Raw genomic sequence first — 18,109 nt, forward strand, 5'->3', positions numbered from 1 at the left:
GTCACTGTCCCTCAACCTAAACTACCTCACATTGTTGTGGGGCGGCGGGGGTGGGGACGTGGAGGAGAACTATGTATGTTACCTTGAGCTCCTTGGGGGAAACAGTGGTATACAAATGAAATAAACAAGTAGTGCTGAGTTTAGTTTGGCTCCTGCGGATGGTTGAACCCCTGCAGACCCAAAGAAAGAATTGCTTTAAGGACATTTTGGCTGGTCCCAATATAGTGGCACCTCGGGTTAAGAACTTAATTCGTTCTGGAGGTCCGTTCTTAACCTGAAACTGTTCTTAACCTGAGGTACCACTTTAGCTAATGGGGCCTCCCACTGCCGCCAAACCACCACCGTGCAATTTCTTTTCTCATCCTGAAGCAAAGTTCTTAACCCGAGGTACTATTTCTGGGTTAGCGGAGTCTGTAACCTGAAGCGTCTGTAACCCGAGGTACCACTGTAAATGTATTCCCCTACATTTTAGGTGTTTATCCCTGTCATGCTTGTCTCTGTCTGTCTGTCTGTCTGTCTGTCTGTCTGTCTGTCTGTCTGTCTGTCTGTCTGTCTGTCTCTCACACACAGAGAGAGAGAGAGAGTTTGCTTATTGCTTGCTTGGATGGCGGATGGAGAGGGATAAATCTACTGAACAAAGTCATCTCTGTTGCTCCACCCACTTCCTGCCTCTGGCCACACCCACTCCTGATGCACAGTACCCACCCTGCCACTCCCCAGAAAGTTGTCCCTGACGAAATGTGGTTCTGGGCCTGCAAAGAATTCCCCAACTCTGCTCTACTGTGCACCGACCACATGGGTTCATGTTATGGAATTTATTTATTTCTCTGTAACCTCCCAAGGCTGTGAGGGCCACACATTCTTCCTTGGGTCAGCTGGCAACCCGACAATCAACAATTTTAATCAGCTCCTGAACAATGGAGGAAATCGATAAGAACATTTCACAATGAGGAAGGAAGCAAGCGTGGGTTTCAGGAAGTCTAGGGAAACAAGCCAAGCGAAAACAAGGAGAAGCCTGCCAACCACTGACTGCGGAAGCGGGAAAGCTCCAGAGGCAACCTGCTTTTGCAGCATTGCATTGTTATCTGGGAGGTTGAAATGATCCTACCAGAGGGAGACAAATCCTCATTTTTCCTCCCTGCCCCATTAGTGGTTAGAGTGCCAGTCTCCTAGTACCTGGGAGAAGAGGGTTCATGACCCCACCTGGCCATCATGAAACTTTCACACCAGGCAACCTTGAAAGCCAGTCCCTGTCTCTCAGCCTCACCTAACATGAGTCAACAGTGTGATGCACCCGCCACAGTGGGTGGCGCTGTGGTCTAAACCACTGAGCCTCTTGGGCTTGCTGATTGGATGGTCGGTGGTTCGAATCCACAAAATGGGTTGAGCTCCTGTTTCTCTGTCTCAGCTCCTGCCAACCTAGCGGTTAAAAAGCACACCAGTGCAAATCAATACATAGGTACCGCTGTGGCAGGAAGGTAAACAGCGTTTCTGTGCGCTCTGGTTTCCGTCAAGGTGTTTCCGTTGCGCCAGAAGCAGTTTAGTCATGCTGGTCACATGACCCAGAAAGCTGTGGACAAACGCCGGCTCACTTGGCCTGAAAGTGAGATGAGCGCTGCTCCCCATAGTCACCTTTGACTGGACTTAATCACCCAGGGGTCCGTTACTTTTACCTTTTTTTTTTTACCTTACAGTAGCAAAAAAGCTCATTCATCAACAGAAGTATAGGCTACATCAACAGAAGTATAGTGTCCAGGTCAAAGGAAGTAATAGTAATATTCTATTCTGCCTTGCTTAGACCACATCTGGAGTACTGTGTCCCATTCTGGGCGCCAGAGTTTAAAAAGGATACAGTGGGACCTCAGGTTACATACGCTTCAGGTTACAGACTCCGCTAACCCAGAAATAGTGCTTCAGGTTAAGAACTTTGCTTCAGAATGAGAACACAAATCGTGCTCCAGCAGCACGGCAGCAGCAGGAGGCCCCGTTAGCTCAAGTGGTGCTTCAGGTTAAGAACAGTTTCAGGTTAAGTACGGACCTCCGGAACGAATTAAGTACGTAACCAGAGGCACCACTGTAGTGACAAGCTGGAAGGTGCGCAGAGGAAGGTGATCAAGATGATCAAGGGTCTGGAAACCAAGCCTTGTGAGGAACGGCTGAGGGAGCTGGATATGTTCAGCCTGGGAAATTGGAGATAACCAGTGTCATCAAACCTCCTTGCAAATCTGATTCAAACAAATCAAGATGAACAATAAAAAGATTGCCTGGAAGTGACTCTAGTCTTTATGGGATTTATTTTTTAATTTTCTGGTCACAAGGTGGCAGCACCTCTCCTTAGTCTCTTCTCAGAGCTTGGAAACAAGGAAGTGCCTTATTGGGAAGGCAGAATATGGGCTTGTCCACACTGGGTTTGTCCAAATGTGAGTTTGCCACGGCCTCTTTCCCCATTAATGTGGGGGGGGGGTTTCGCGGGGGAGCAAGGCAGTAGCTGCAGAGTGATGCTACCTGGTCCAGCCAAATCTGGAGGTGTATGTGATACCTTAGAAAACTACGGTAATTAAAATCTGAGCAATGCTCTTTTGCTGCTCTAGCGGTATTATTATTATTATTATTATGAAAGCCAGATTTGTTCTGTTTAATCGTTCTGACATTTTCAAGTTTTCATAAATCCCCTTATGAACATTTCAAATGAAATAAAATTGCAGTATCCTCTTTTCCAGATATGCAGAAGTATTTGTTAAAGCACAATATTTATGCATCAGTGCTGCATAATAGCTCTCTTCCAGTATCCCCCCATCACTTTCTTAATTATCTTCTGGAAATTTTTTCTTTTTCTTTTCTTACAATTTTAAAACTTCCATAAAAAATTATATGGAAATAACAACAAATAAACAAAGAAACAACAATATTGCAACTAAGTTAAAACAATCTATTTGGCTTCCTTGCATTGCTTCTGCCCGCTGCTGACGTCTTTTAAAAAATTCCTCTTATGATGCCCTTTGCAATTTTCTCCTCAAAGCCCTGAATTGCTTCTTTCTCATAGACTGACATTTGTTCCACAGGGACTCGAAAGCTCAGTCTCTGCTTGGCACATACGTTAGGGCAGCCAAAGGCATTGTCAGCACCCAGGCATTCCTTCCAGGTGTTCTGCTCTCCCGCTGGGTGCTTATTGTAGGAAGGGTGCTGCTTATCCATACAATTTTTTTTCTTGCAGTCTCTGCACAACGGTCAGCGTGACATAGTAAAGAGTGTCAGACTAGGAACTGGGAGACCAGTATTCAAATCCCCGCCTCACTTGACAGTGACACTCCCTGGGTGACCTTGGGCCAGTAGTTCACTCTCAGCCTAATCCCCCTCACAGGGTCGTTGTGCGGGTTAAATGTCGGGGTTGGGGGGGAACCATGTACACCAGCCTGTGTTCCTCTCTCCATTTCAGCTAGAGTTTATTTTTCCACGGACGATCTGCTAAAAAACAAAGACTGTCAAAAATAACCTGCGTGCAATATCTCAGTGACCTGTTTGCTATATTCAGGCTCCGTTGAACACAGAACGCACAGTGCAGAGCTGTTCCTGGCTGTCCCTGCCACTCAAGCAGCCGCCCCTCCTCTCCGCTATATAAAATGCCAGCAGGAGAGAAGGAGGGAGAGTGAAGCAGAGGCAGAGGCAGGAAAGCACTTTGCCAAGAGGCTCCTTTAGAAGACCCTGCCGGCTGCGCCCTTTGAGTTCTCTGCTCGCTCTCTCCTCCAGGGGATTAAAACTCCAAATGTTGGTCAAGCTGAGGATGGCTTTCCAGCAGGCCGGGAAGATATCCGAAGGGAGCCTGCCCAAACTGGAAGCCAACATCCTCGTCATTGGAGCTGGGAAGGTGGGCAAGTCAGGTGAGTGACCCGCAAGTGCTGGCTTTGCATGCAAAGGGATTCCAGGTTCTATCCCTCTCCCATCTCCAAGCAGGGCTGGGAATGGCCCCACAGAGTCACTGGGGGTTAGTCCCATCGGCTCTGATCACTGGGCCATGCTGGCTGGGGCTGATGGGAGTTGTAGTCCAGAACATCTGGAGGGCATCGGAATGGAGGATGGTGAGGAACCTTCAGCCCTCCAGATGTTGATGAGCTGCAATTCCCATCACCCCAGCAAGCATGGCCAGTGACCAGAGACATCTGGCAGGGGGCAGGCAAAGGCTCCCCACACAAGGCTGACCTAGCTAGAACAATGCTCTGGGCTCAGTATAGGGCAGCTTCCACAATTTGGCTGTCAGTTTTAAACAGGTCTCAAGCTAAGGAGTTGGCTTGGATCTGGTCGGCTAAATGGTCCACATGTTTGCAAGCACATTGGGGCAGGACTTTGGCTGCCTGCTTGCTTATGCTGCAAAGTGCCATCTTTGCTGAGGATAAAGGAGCTGGTGTCGTGGAACTGTAGAGTTGGAAGAGACCCCAAGGGTCATCTAATCCAATGGAGGAATCACGGCTAAATAATCCCTGGCCGTCCAACTTCTCTTTGAAGGAGAGTCCAGTACTTTCGGAGATACAGTGGTACCTTGGGTTAAGTACTTAATTCGTTCTGGAGGTCCGTTCTTAACCTGAAACTTCTTAACCTGAAGCACCACTTTAGCTAATGGGGCCTCCCGCTGCCACTGCCCAATTTCTGTTCTTGTCCTGAAGCAAAGTTCTTAACCCGAGGTACTATTTCTGGGTTAGCGGAGTCTGTAACCTGAAGGGTCTGTAACCCAAGGTACCACTGTAGTGTGTTCCACCATCGAACAGCTCTTACCCTCAGAAAGCTTTTGCTAATGTTGAGTTGGGATGTCCTTCCTTGTCATTTGAATCCATTGGTTTGGGTCCCACCCTCTGGAGCAGCAAAAAACCCCAAGCTTGCTCCATCTTCCATGGGGCAGCCCTTCAGGTGGCTCTCTCATATTGCCTCTCACTCGTCTCTTAGGCATGTCACAACTATGCTGTGAGCTAGGATAGGAAACAGGGAATTGAATATCAAAGCAAGTCCCTTGGTTTCCGAGCAGGGGACAATAATATTGACCTCCTTGCCAGGAGGAACAGCACATTGAACACTGCAAAGGATGAATTCGTCGCTGCTGTTTGTCAGCTTTTTATAAAATGCCATCAACGTAAAGCCACTTTACAGGTCCCATTTGAAAACATAGTCCCTGTTGCAATCTAAATGTAGTCTGCCGGGGAGAGAAGGGGGAAGGCGAGGGCTTTCTGCGGCTTTAGCACAGCTGTAGGGCTGACAGGTGCCCACAACCTCTGGAGAGCACTAGGTTGGTGAAGGCTTCTGTTGGAGTACTTTGGGCAGAGGCCAAGCCCTGTGGAAGGGACACCCTCCGAAAGTGGTGGGCTCTCCTTCATTGGAGGTTTCTGAGCAGAGGTTGGAGGGCCAACTGCCAGAGGCAGCTGTGACTCCTGCATTGCAGGGGGGTTGGGCTAAATGGCCTTTGGGGGTCCCTTCCAACTTTACAATTTATAGGATTCTGCAACATGGGTGAAATGCCTACATTCTGAATCAAGTGGGGCGTGATCACTTCAGAAGCAGCTGGGTATCGTGTCAGGAGGACGGCAAGGACAGACCCATGGCTAAACCCACCTCTTAACTCACAACCTGTCTCCTGCGCCCATTCTCATTGCTTTCCCCCTTCACGGAGCTGCACAGTATTGGAAGTGGGGGGAAAGGTAATGTCAGAATGGGGCTCTGGGGAAATAGATGGCAAAGGAAGATCCCCCACATCTGTCTGTCTGTCTGTCTCTGTAATTGCGATGGATCTGGGATGAATCCTCACCTGGGATGTGGTGATGTCACTTCTGTCACTTCTAGTCTGACCAAAATCAAACCATTCTTGTTATGAATCCCACTTCACCTTGGGCCAGTCCCTGCCTCTTAGCCTGAGGGGCAGAACTGTGTGAACCACCTCCAGCTCCTTGGAGGGAAAAGTGAACTATGAATGCAATAATGAAACCAACCAGTAAATAAAGACTTATTGTCTGTAGCAGCCGGATCAATGATGCCATCCTAATATTGCTGCTTCTCCCCACATTCTAGCTTTGACGGTTCGGTTTCTGACTCGGAGGTTTATTGGCGAATATGGAGATATTGGTAAGTGACCTTTGAGATCATCCTTCTCTGGTCCCCCCCCCCCCCCGATAATCAAATCTACGAATTATTTTTACGTTGAAATTATATACCACTTGGTTGTAATAAAAGCTCAAAGTGATCTGCAGAAATAATAAAGCTACTGATTCTTTTTGTAAAGCTCTCTGGGGTTTCATTGTGATAATCAAAGAGTATATAAATCTTGAAAAATAAATAAATAGAATCCTTTTTGTCTTCCTTTTCCTCCCCTCCTGGTCACCCGTTCACCTTCCTTCCTTCCTTCCATCCATCCCTCCCTTGACCTCGTGCTATTCACCATCTCCAACCTCACAGGGTTGTTGTGGGGATAAAATAGGAGTTGGGGGGGGTCGAAAAACCCCTCTGAATGCTTCCTTGAACTTCTTGAAGGAAAAGTGTGATAGATGCATAATGATAAATAAATAACCCTTCCTCCACCCACCCACCCTATGCAAATATGGATTGTATGCAACTTTTCTAAGTAAAATTCCATTAAAATTAATGGACCTAAGTTAATTTTTAACGGGTCACCTCTGAATAGGACTGACATTGGAGATACCACAATATGGTCCTAATCTGGATAGGGGAGGGGTTCCCGCACCTGCAAGTCAGTGTGGTGTCATAGTTAGAGTGTCAGACTAGGACCTGAGAGAGACCAGGGGTCAAATCCCGACATGGCCATGAACCTGACTCTCCACTTCACCTACCTCGCAGGGTTGTTGTGAGTTTAAAATGGGGAGAAGGAGAACAATGCAAGCCAAATCATGTTCCTTGGAGCTATAAAACAAAGGACATAAATCTGCATCAATCTGGAGCAGCATTGTGGCAAGGGCTAAGGAATTAAACCACAGAGCCTAGGGCTTGCCGATCAGAAGGTCGGTGGTTCGAATCCCGCGACGGGGTGAGCTCCCGTTGCTCTGTCCCAGCTCCTGCCCTCCTAGCAGTTTGAAAGCACATCAAAGTGCAAGTAGATAAATAGGTACCGCTCTGGCAGGAAGGTAAACGGTATTTCCGTGCGCTGCTCTGGTTCGCCAGAAGCGGTTTAGTCATGCTGGCCGCCACCCGTCGTCCGCGACTGGACTTAACGGTCAGGGGTCCCTTCACCATTACCTTTTATGTGCCCTATACCAGGGGTCAGCAAACCTTTTCAGCAGGGGGCCGGTCCACTGTCCCTCAGACCTTGTGGGGGGCCGGACTATATTTTTGGGGGGTAAGTGAAGGAATTCCTATGCCCCACAAATAACCCAGAGATGCATTTTAAATAAAAGCACACATTCTACTCATGTAAAAACAAGCAAAAGACGATTGGGCCGGATCTGGCCCCTGGGCCTTAGTTTACCTACCCATGCCCTATACAATCCATACAATCTGCCCTTGAAGGCATGGCTACAGAGTTAAGGCACACCCACCCTCAATTTATGATGGCCAACAGACCAGAAATAAGACCAGTTAATGTAGCCTGCGGCCTGCGCTGTTATTAACACATTTTCTTCCCACCTCTCCTCCCTCCCAGAATCAATTTACACCCACAAAGTGATAATGGCTGGCCAGGAAGCCTGCTTCAGCATCTGGGACTCCGTCTGCCCCCAGGTAAGACATCACCACGCACAATTCACCAAGGCAGTTTCCACAACATGCGAATGCCTCGCTGAAGCTGGCCTGCCGCGGTTAGGGTGCTGGACGAGGAGCTGGGAGGGTTCAAATCCCCCCCCCCCCCAGCCATGAAGCTCACAGGGCGTGACCTTGGGCCAATGACTTGCTGTCAGCCTGCCTCACAGGGTTGTTGTAGAGATAAAATGGGGAGGTGGAGAAGCATATTCGCTGCCTTGAGCTCCCTGGAGGAAAGCTGGGGTATATAAATGTAATAAATAAACAACAATATGTAAATTGATAGGTTCCGTAGGAGAATTATTACTGCTGAGAGATGGGCCTCTGAAATGATGTTGTGCCTTTAGTCAGAGATATACATGACGGGCAAGGAGGGAGAGAAAGCTCATTTGGAGGCCTGAATAATTAATTTAATAATCGGATTTCTGAAAGTCAATTTCCTGAAGGAGCATTAGAGGTTGGTGCCAGGGTGGTGTAGCAGTTAAAGCATCAAACTAGGAACTGGGAGACCAGAGTTCAAATCCTCACTCAGTTATGAAGTTCACTAGGTGGCCTTGGCCCAACCAGCCTGAGGTACTTCACAGGGGAGAGGGGGAATGATATATATCAACTTTGAATTCCTTGGAGGAATAATAATAATAATAACAATAATAATTATTATTTATACCCCGCCCATCTGGCTGGGTTTCCCCAGCCACTCTGGGTGGCTTCCAACTGAATATTAAAAACAATACAGCATCAGACATTAAAACTTCCCTAAACAGGGCTGCCTTCAGATGTCTTTTAAAAGCAAGATAGTTGCTTATTGCCTTGACATTTGATGGGAGGGCATTCCACAGGGCAGGTGCCACTACCAAGAAAACCCTGTAACCTCGCTTCTCACAGTGAGGGAGCTGCCAGAAGGCCCTTGGTGCTGGACCTCAGTATCTGGGTTGAATGACAGGGGTGGAGACGCTACTTCAGGTATACAGGACCAAGGCCATTTAGGGCTTTAATGGTCAGCATCAACACTTTGAATTGTGGTCAGAAACGTACTGGGAGTCAATGTAGGTCTTTCAGGACTGGTGTTATATGGTCTTGGCAGCCACTCCCAGTCCCCAGTCTAGCTGCTGCATTCTGGATTAATTGCATTTCCCAAGTCACCTTCAAAGGTAGCCCCATGTAGGAGTAAATAAAAGTGCCTCGCTAACTCCGGCCCTCGTTCAAATTTGTGCAGATGGCCAAGCACCAGGGTTGCCTGAACGAGAAGCAGCTCCGCTGGGCCGACGGCTTCGTCATCGTCTACAGCATCAGCGACCGCGCCAGCTTCCATTTTGCCCGCCAGCAGCTCCAGAGGATCAAGCAGCTGAAGAAGAGAGGAGGCGCCAAAAAGGTCCCCGTTATCCTGGTGGGGAACAAACGGGACTTGCAGCACCTGAGAACCGTCTCCAGCGAGGAAGGCCGCCTTCTGGCCCTCTCCACCGACGCAGGCTTCTTCGAGATCTCTGCTGCTGAGACCTACCATGGTGCCCTGGTGGTCTTCCACGAACTCCTGGACCTGGTACGGGACTCCAGGAGCACCACCAAAAAGGCAGTGGGCATCCGGGGACTCGTACGCAGCATGTCAGCTGTCCTTGGGAGGAGAAGGACTGAATGAGCTTTGGTTGCAAGGAGCTGGGAAGAAAGAGAGGAACTAGGGAATTTGGGGAGAGGAGCTCTGGTGACGGCCGCTCAGTTGGATGTGCATCCATCCCTAATGAACATCAGGCGAAATGACCACAGAAGGATGGTGCAGAAAGCTTGCACACTTGGACCTAGAGTTATGGACAGCTATAAATGTTTACCACAGTCTCTGAGAGTAGCCGTCTCTTGCAAGTACGAAACAAAGGTTGGATGGCCCATCTACTAGGGGTTCTTTAGATGTGGTTCCTACTTTGCTAGGGGTTGGACTAGATAACCGCTTGGGGTCCCTTTGTGATTCTGTGATCTTGCATCTTGGAAACAGGAGCGATGCACACCTCCCACACGGTGTTACCAGGGTCTGGTGCTGCAGATCAGGAACGGCGTTGTGAAAGAAAAGGGCGAGGAAGGTGCTTTAGAGCATGTGCAGAGCACCATTTGCTTCACCGCTGAACAGCAGCAAAAGCAGACACCGTGTCTCCGGAGTTAGAGGGTGGGTCTTGTGAGTCAGAGGCTGTGGCTTTTGCTCAGGAGAGGCCGGCGTACATTAATCACTCTGCAGTGGCAGGGTTCGAAAGAGCAATTACGGCATTTGTGTGAAGGCAAACCTTTTTGGAGGCTCTGCAGGGGTTGGAGAAATGATTAGGCTGATTGGGTAGGAAATAGAGCTCAAATGGATCTCATGCCAGTTCAGTGCAAAAACTCTGCTGGATTGGACCGTGGGCGCTTGCCACCCACCCAAAGCACTTTCTCTTTGACTTAAGTGCTCAGAGGTAGCTGGAGGCTTTGCTATGTTGTTTTAAATGTTATCTGCAATGCATGCTGAAAGCCACCCAGAAGGCGCTTGCTCTCGGTTGCATGCTATATAATTCCCCTTTTAAAAAGAGGGATGGAGAAGAGCTAAATAGCAAGGAGGCAAATTTCCAGTACTCTGTAATGTGTGTGGGGGGGGGAATTTTTTCCTTTCTTTTTATCCCCGGAAAGAAAACTAAAATGTTTACCATTATGTCCTTGTTTATCGTATAAGTTTGGTTAAACCACTGGCTTTAGGAAGAAGACATAAGAGTAGTCCTTACCACCAAATTTGCTATTATTATTATTATTATTATTAATTATTATTATTAAAAATAGATGTTGAATATGAACCTCTTATGGTCACAATCCAAACAGCCACACTGCAAGTTCTTAGCCTTTACAGGATGCTTCTCAAACTACAGACACGCCATCCTGCAAACTACAGACACACCATCCTGCTTGGGCAAATGACTTTGGAACATTTCTAAAGCATGACGGTGAAACATCACAGGGATCTGCTCTTCAAAGCTGGCTGGGATTGGGAGGAGAGTCCAAAGTCCCATTGAGTGTACCTACCCAAAGTAGTTACAGTATTTGGATTCTGGTTGTGCTGAGTTGCCAGCCAGCCAATTATAGGGTTGCCAACCAGTGGCGTAGCGTGGGTTGTCAGCACCCAGGGCAAGGCAAGTAATTTGCGCCCCCTAACCCATGGATTTGCGTCCCCTAACCCTAACCCCCAGATGTTGCGCCCGGTGCGGCCGGCCCCCCCTGCACCCCCCACGCTACGCCACTGTTGCCTAGCCAATATTTTGCCAAGAGAAATAACCTAACCAGATTCAATGTTTATGGCTCAAAGCCTTTTATTTTATTTTATTTAGAATATTTTTTATTAAGGGTTTTTTAATTACAATATGAATAAACAAACAAAAATATTACATATCATGACATATTTTCTTATCTCCTTTGGACTTCCTCACATCTCCCGCTCCTACGTTCCAGATTATAGAAAATTTAACCAGCAATTTATCACCTTATCTCCATCCTTACTTCTAATTTTCAATATCATAACTCAAATTTTAGATGCACTTATTCCACCTCTTAAAAATTTGAACTTAACCTAATTATTATCTAAAACTTTGTTTTCTTTAAATTTGCCTTCTTTTCATAATTCACTTCATCTATTTTGATGATGCCAAATTGTTTCTGATCAAGCATCCTTCTTAACATTCATACATTTTACAGTACTTTTGAAACCTAACCAGATTCAAACCCTAACCAGCCCAGAAGACTGGCTCCTCCCATCAGTTGTTCCCCGACTGCGCCTCTGACTGGGCTCCACCTTCTCTTCTGACATAAACCTCCAGTCCCCACCCAATCACCCACTTCTGGCCTCCTTGTGCTGAGGATGTGGCCTTGCCCAATGAGCCAGTATTTTTTAAGAGAGCAAGCATAGCTGCATTCTGCACATCAAGATTCTCCTGGGTAGCTAGCCTGATACAGCAAGCAAGGTTCTGATGTTCCATCTTGCTGTTCCATCTTGCCCTCCTTTCCTCATTGCTGTGCCCATCATTTATTTCTATTTTGAAACCACTGTGTGCACACCTGTACAGCTTAATGGAGAATATCAGCATGGCAGTGAAGTCTGGGGCTGATGAGAGTTGTAGTCCAGGACAGGGCAGGTTGGTGTAGGCCTGGGGTGCTTTTAGATGATTTGTTTATTGAGCATTCAACCTGATTTGTCTGCAGGGAGATTAGATGACGACTGCTATTTACTGGGCGGCCTATTTACTCTGATTTGTTTGTAGAGAGGTTAGATGACATTGCGTCAAAACTAGCATCATCCCAGACTTTCCAGTGCATTTCCTTATTCAGTCACCTTCCGTTTTGCAAAAAATAATTCCCATCTTTTTGTGAAAGCAGGTTTGCTGCTCATGACCTCCCAATGAACTACAACTGCCCAGTTTGCCATCATCCCACCCCAAAATAGCAGCAGCCCAGAAGCAGGGTGGCTTGCAGTGTCCTGGAAGAGGACTGAACAGGTGCTGTCATTTTAGGCAGCGAGGATACAGCACAACATTTTGTCGTAGTTTCCTTTTGTTTTCATTTATTCAAAATTTGTTTTGAGGGGATTCTTGTTTACTTTCAAACCTATTTCATTATTTAAGTGTTCTGCGGGAATGAAACTCTTGCAGAAGAAACCTCTCACTCTGTTGTAATGTTTGGATGAGTAATAAAAAGTTTACTATTTATGATGACGGTGATGGACTGTGGTGAACTTTCTTAGTTTGTTCCCAAAAATCTCCAAGCAACGAGAGACTCCACTCCAAAGGTTTCTGGTGCTTACTCAGGGCTCGGCTTGCTTGGAATGAAGGTCAGCGGGGATTGTGGTGTCTTTAGGATACATGGTTTTATTTACACATCTCTACAACCTGAGCATAGGATGGAGTGGCTCACAGCGTCAACACCCCAACATGTCTTGCTTCTCCTTCAGTCGCAGTTTTGGATTCAGCACGGAGCAAGCAGGTCTCTGTGTATCCAGCTTCCAGCCTGATTTTCTAGCTCACATTCACCCAGTGGCGTAGCGTGGGGGGTGCAGGGGGGCCGGGGGGGTTAGGGTTAGGGGGTGCAAATCCACGGGTTAGGGGGCGCAAATCCACGAGTTAGGGGGCGCAAATTACTTGCCCTGCCCCGGGTGCTGACAACCCACGCTACGCCACTGCATTCACCACACTGGCTGTGGTTCTCCTCCCTAGCAGCTAGGTGAGGGGGGTGGAGAAAAGGGCCACCCAGTAGCCTGGAGGGAATCATCACTTAGTTGCAGCTCTTGCAATCTCACTCATTCTATATCTCTCTCTGTCTATATCTATCTATCTATCTATCTATCTATCTATCTATCTATCTATCTATCTATCTATCGTTTTCCATAAAAGTTAAATACAACAAACATAACATTTCCAAAAATTAAAAAAAGTGGTTCTTTCAAACCTTCAGACCTTCCTTCCCTCCATGGGTTCCATTTCTATATTTTGTTCCTGCATCTTTTAATGTAATTTATCCATTATACAAAGGGACGCGTGTGGCACTGTGGATTAAACCACAGAGCCTAGGACTTGCTGATCAGAAGGTCGGCGGTTCGAATCCCCGCAACGGGGTGACCTCCTGTTGTTCGGTCCCAGCTCCTGCCAACCTAGCAGTTCGAAAGAACATCAAAGTGCAATAGGTACCGCTCTGGTGGAAAGGTAAATGGTGTTTCTGTGCGCTGCTCTGGTTCGCCAGAAGCGGCTTAGTCATGCTGGCCACATGACCCAGAAGCTGTACGCTGGCTCCCTTGGCCAATAAAGCGAGATGAGTGCCTCAACCCCAGAGTTGGCCACGACTGGACCTAATGGTCAGGGGTCCCTTTACCTTTTTATCCATTATACAATCATGGTTTCCAAAATTCATGTTATTTTACAAGTGTCCTTGTATCCCTGCCAAAGATTTCAGCTGTTTACAGTAGTCTCTCAAATATGTTAAAAAATTACAGTATTCCAGTCTTTTATACTTGGTCTTCCTGGTTTCTGACCTTACCCGTCAGTCTTGCCATTTCTGCATATTCCATCAGTTTGGTCTGTCACTCTTCTCTGGCCGATACTTTTTCTTCTTTCCATCTCTGGGCTAGGAGCATCCTTGCTGCTGTCGTTGCATACATAGTAGTCTTTTATTTTATTTTTTGGTAGTTCCACGCCTGTAATACCGAACAAAAAAGCCTCTGTATTTTAAACAAAAGTTATATATCATTTCCCAGAAAGCTTTTACCTCCCCACATGTCCACCACATATGATAAAAGGTACCCTCTTTCCCTTTACATTTCCAGCAAACATTTGAGCTGGTCCTATACATTTTTGCAATTTTACTGGGCGCAATCTCACTCATTCTTTTGGGATGCTGATGAGGACATTTAAGCGACCAGCTAAGGCTGTCCTCTTACCTTTTCCTTGTCTGACTTGTTCAGCAGTCTTCTCTGTTAGATTCTAACCCTCCCTGGGTACAGGACTCCAAGAACTGGAAGGGGCTCAGGGCATCATCCAGACTGCCCCCTCCCCCCAAAAAACCCTACATCAATCCATACAGTCCTTGCCTGTAAGCTGCCTAAGTAATCAAGCACTGCACTGCAAATTGAAACACATTTTCAGCACTATTATTCTCAAGCAGTTGGCAGAGGCAGGAAGCAAGGATGCTCTGTGAACTTTCCAAAGCACGCACACAAAGCTGCTAAGAGAGAACAGACGTCCAAGGGAGGGTGGTGCTGCTATTTGTGGATCTGAGTGGGCCTGGGTTCAAAAAACGCTGCCTGCTCTGGGGCAACGGCTCCTCTGGAGTCCACAAAGATCCAGAGAGCTTTCCCAGACACGCTTGGCAGAGGACCCAGTTTGCACAATCCGTTACTGGGGTAGCAGTAAGTCACAGGGGAGCTGGAACTCATTGAACTGGAGACTGGATCACCTTTTGTCAGATGTAGCTGGTGCCCTCTAGATATTGCTGGACTACAAATCCCAGCAGCCCCAGGTGTACTTTTTAAAGAGCTGCTTTGGAACAGGTTTTTTACCCGGACAGCTTCTCTTGCCTCTGCACCACTGCAAGGGAAAAAGCAGCAAGCTGTTAAAATCAAACAGGCCTTTGGAAACTAACGCTGATCACTGGGCTGGCTGCTGACATGGCAGGCTGCATTTTAATTGCTGGTTCGAAAAGTCTTTTGATGTACAGTATTTTAACTATTATTTTTAACTAGGGTTCTTTCTTTCTTTCTTTCTTTCTTTCTTTCTTTCTTTCTTTCTTTCTTTCTTTCTTTCTTTTGTAATGTTGTTTTCAAATGTTCAAAGCTGCCACAAATCCCTGCTTGGGGGAAAAGCAGGATATGAATAACCTATAATCCCCACCCCACCCCTGCAATTCTAAAAGATAGATAGCTAATAAATTAATAATAATAATAATAATAATAATAATAATAATAATAATAATAATAATAATTTATTATTTATTATTTATACCCTGCCCATCTGGCTGAGTTTCCCCAGCCACTCTGGGTGGCTCCCAATCGAGTGTTAAAAACAATACAGCATTAAATATTAAAAACCTCCCTAAACAGGGCTGCCTTCAGATGTCTTTTAAAAAGAAGATAGCTGCTTATTTCCTTCACATCTGAAGGGAGGGCTTTCCACAGGGCAGGCACCACTACTGAGAAGGCCCTCTGCCTGGTTTCCTGTAACCTCACTTCTCGCAATGAGGTAACTGCCAGAAGGCCCTCGGTGCTGGATCTCAGTGTCCGAGCTGGACAATGGGGGTGGAGACTCTCCTTCAGGTATACAGGATCGAGGCCGTTTAGGGCTTTAAAGGTCAGCTTGTTGCACTGCAGTGCTGTGGGAGAGAGAAGAGTTGCACTGGCTAGAATTCTTCCTCCTACACAATCCATAGTGTGTCCCTTCTTGGCACCTGATCATCTCATGAACAGGACTGTTATATACCAGTGAACAGAGTGATCAGGACCACAAGACATTCAAGCCCTGTTCGCACACACATCAACGGCCTTGTTGGCTGCACATTTATTTATTGCATTTCATTCTCACATTTCATCCCCATGACATTTTCATCCCTCTTGCTGCAGAGGCAAGAGAGGTTGCCCCTGACAGAATCCCCCTTCCATCAACAGCCTTCTCCATCTCCATGAATTTGTCTAATCCTCTTTTAAAGCCATCCAAGTTGGTGGCTGTCACTGCCTCCTGTCATGTGGGAGGAAATGCCGTAGTTTTAAATAAAAGTCCCAAAGACTGCAGCCATTCCTCCTAGGGGAATCACTCCCTCCTATTACCTTAGTTGCCCCTTTCTGAACCTTTTTCAACTCTACAATATCCTGTTTGAGGTGAGGAGACCAGAAATGTACACAGCAGCGTTTCAAACTTGCAGAGAAACCAAAATGCTTGTGTACAAAGCTATTGTACTACCAACCTGACTGTATGCTTGTGAAATATGGACCACTTATAAACGCCATCTCCAACTCTTCGAAAGATTCCATCAATGGTGTCTCTGAAAAATTTTACACATCACTTGGGAACACAGGTGAACTAATACTAGTGTACTGGAGGAAGCAAAGATCACCAGTGTTGAAGCAATGATTCTTCAACATCAACTTTGTTGGACTGGTCATATTGTGCAGATGCCTGATTATCGTCTTCCAAAGCAACTACTCTATTCCAAACTTAAAAATGGAAAGCATAATGCTGGTGGTCAACAAAAGAGGTTTAAAGACTGTCTCAAGGCAAATCTTTTAAAAATGTAGTATAAACACCAACAATTGGGAAACACTTGCCTGCGAGTGCTCCAATTGGAGAACAGCCTTTACCAAAGGTGTCGTGGGCTTTGAAGACACTCGAACTCAGGATGAAAGGGAGAAATGTGCTAAGAGGAAGGCCCGCTTGGCAAATCCACACCGTGATGAACTCCAGCCCAGAAAGCAGTGTCCCCACTGTGGAAGGACGTGTGGATCCAGAATTGACCTTCACAGTCACTTACGGACTCATTGTTAAAACTGTGTTTATGGAAGACAATCTTACTTGGCTATGCGTGATTGCCAAAGAAGAAGAAGAAGAAGCCGCACTGTAGATCTGTATAACAGCACTCTTAGTTGGTTTGCAGCTGATCTTTTGCACAGCGTATGTTGAAAACTCTCAGAGGCGCTGATTGCTGCATTTGGCACCAGGGAGTACTTTTTCTCCAGGTCACACGCTAGGAAGCTTGGGTGGGTTTCTGCAGTGTGAGTTGTTGCACAAGGATTTAAGAGCGGCTTGTTTTGCAGAAACCCGCTCTCTGCTTGTGGTCTACAATTCAGAGAGAGCCAGGGTGGAGTAGCGGTTACCATTTGAGACTAGGACATGGGAGACCAGCGTTCAAATCCCCACTCAGCCATGAAGCCTACCTTGGGCCAGTCCCTTCCTCTCAGCTTAGATTACCTCCCAGGATTGTTGTGGGGATTCAATGACAAAGGGGAGAAATATGTGCGCCAGCGGCGTGCGGTGAAATTTTTCGTAGGGGAACAGGACCAGAAGCACCAGCTTGTGAGAGCAATTGCGGGGGGACGATGACAATAACATCACCCCTCCCTCCCTAAGCTGGGCAGAAGCTTCCTGAGCTTTGGGGAGGAGGCACTGGGGGAACATTTAGGGGAGTAGCTTAGTCCCCCCTGTCCACTGACCGCATGCCACTCAAGGTCCCTGAGGATAAAAAGGTGAGATAAAAGTGCAACTCTAAGATCATAGGGGATGCAGGAGGCAGATGGATCATTGTACCTGCAGGGTATACATAAGGGGGGCTGGATTAAATGACATTTAAATCTCTTGCGATTATAAGTCACATCCTCGGCCACAGATGGTCTCCACAGACACAGTGTGAAGCTGCAAATTTGCTGGCAGCTGTCTCCAGCGACAAAATGAGTGTGATATGCTCCTGGCGGGTGATGGCGGAGGGGATGTGGCACAGCATGTGAAACTGAATGGCTGGAGTAAGGTTAAGGGGGGTGGGGGGAGCGACTGGAAGTGAGGAAATTTCCACCAGGGAAAGGAAAAGTACCCAGAAGATGGTGACACTAAAGGCCTGACAGCAGAAGACTCCCGTTATATTTTGGATGCTCACTGGAAATGCTGTTGTCATTGTTGATGTTTTCAAAAGCTTTCCCCCCCTATTCACATCTGTGGCGATAGGATTAACAGCCCAAAAAATTTCATTATTATTATTTTATATGAAAAGAGTTCCATGTGCCATTTAGAATTGGAGCGTTGGAAGGGACCCCAAAGGTCTTCAGTCCAACCCCCTGCAATGAGCTAGCCTGCTGCAGCATCTGGCAGATTCATACCATACGTAGAAGAACGTTCGACACACGCTTAACCCCCAAAGAATC

At 46.9% G+C, this 18,109-nt stretch overlaps 1 protein-coding gene across 1 annotated transcript; it reads left to right on the top strand.

Moving 5' to 3' along the window:
• The first annotated feature begins 3,624 nt into the window (after positions 1-3,624).
• Positions 3,625-10,826, top strand: LOC310833765 (ras-related and estrogen-regulated growth inhibitor-like protein). The gene is made up of 4 exons (XM_083716562.1): positions 3,625-3,878; positions 6,049-6,102; positions 7,631-7,707; positions 8,942-10,826. The coding sequence occupies exons 1-4, from the start codon at positions 3,764-3,766 to the stop codon at positions 9,359-9,361; spliced, it is 666 nt and encodes a 221-aa protein (XP_083572688.1). The 5' UTR covers positions 3,625-3,763; the 3' UTR covers positions 9,362-10,826.
• The last annotated feature ends 7,283 nt before the right edge of the window (positions 10,827-18,109 follow it).

Source organism: Podarcis gaigeae (assembly GCF_964106915.1).
Source record: "Podarcis gaigeae genome assembly, chromosome: 16".
Lineage (NCBI taxonomy): Eukaryota > Metazoa > Chordata > Lepidosauria > Squamata > Lacertidae > Podarcis > Podarcis gaigeae.

Excerpts from the sequence above, each read along its gene's own strand:
- LOC310833765 (XM_083716562.1), top strand. The coding sequence starts at position 3,764 with ATGTTGGTCAAGCTGAGGATGGCTTTCCAGCAGGCCGGGAAGATATCC. Across the intron at positions 6,103-7,630 it reads TGGCGAATATGGAGATATTG|AATCAATTTACACCCACAAA; the intron begins GTAAGTGACCTT and ends CCTCCCTCCCAG. Across the intron at positions 7,708-8,941 it reads GGGACTCCGTCTGCCCCCAG|ATGGCCAAGCACCAGGGTTG; the intron begins GTAAGACATCAC and ends AAATTTGTGCAG.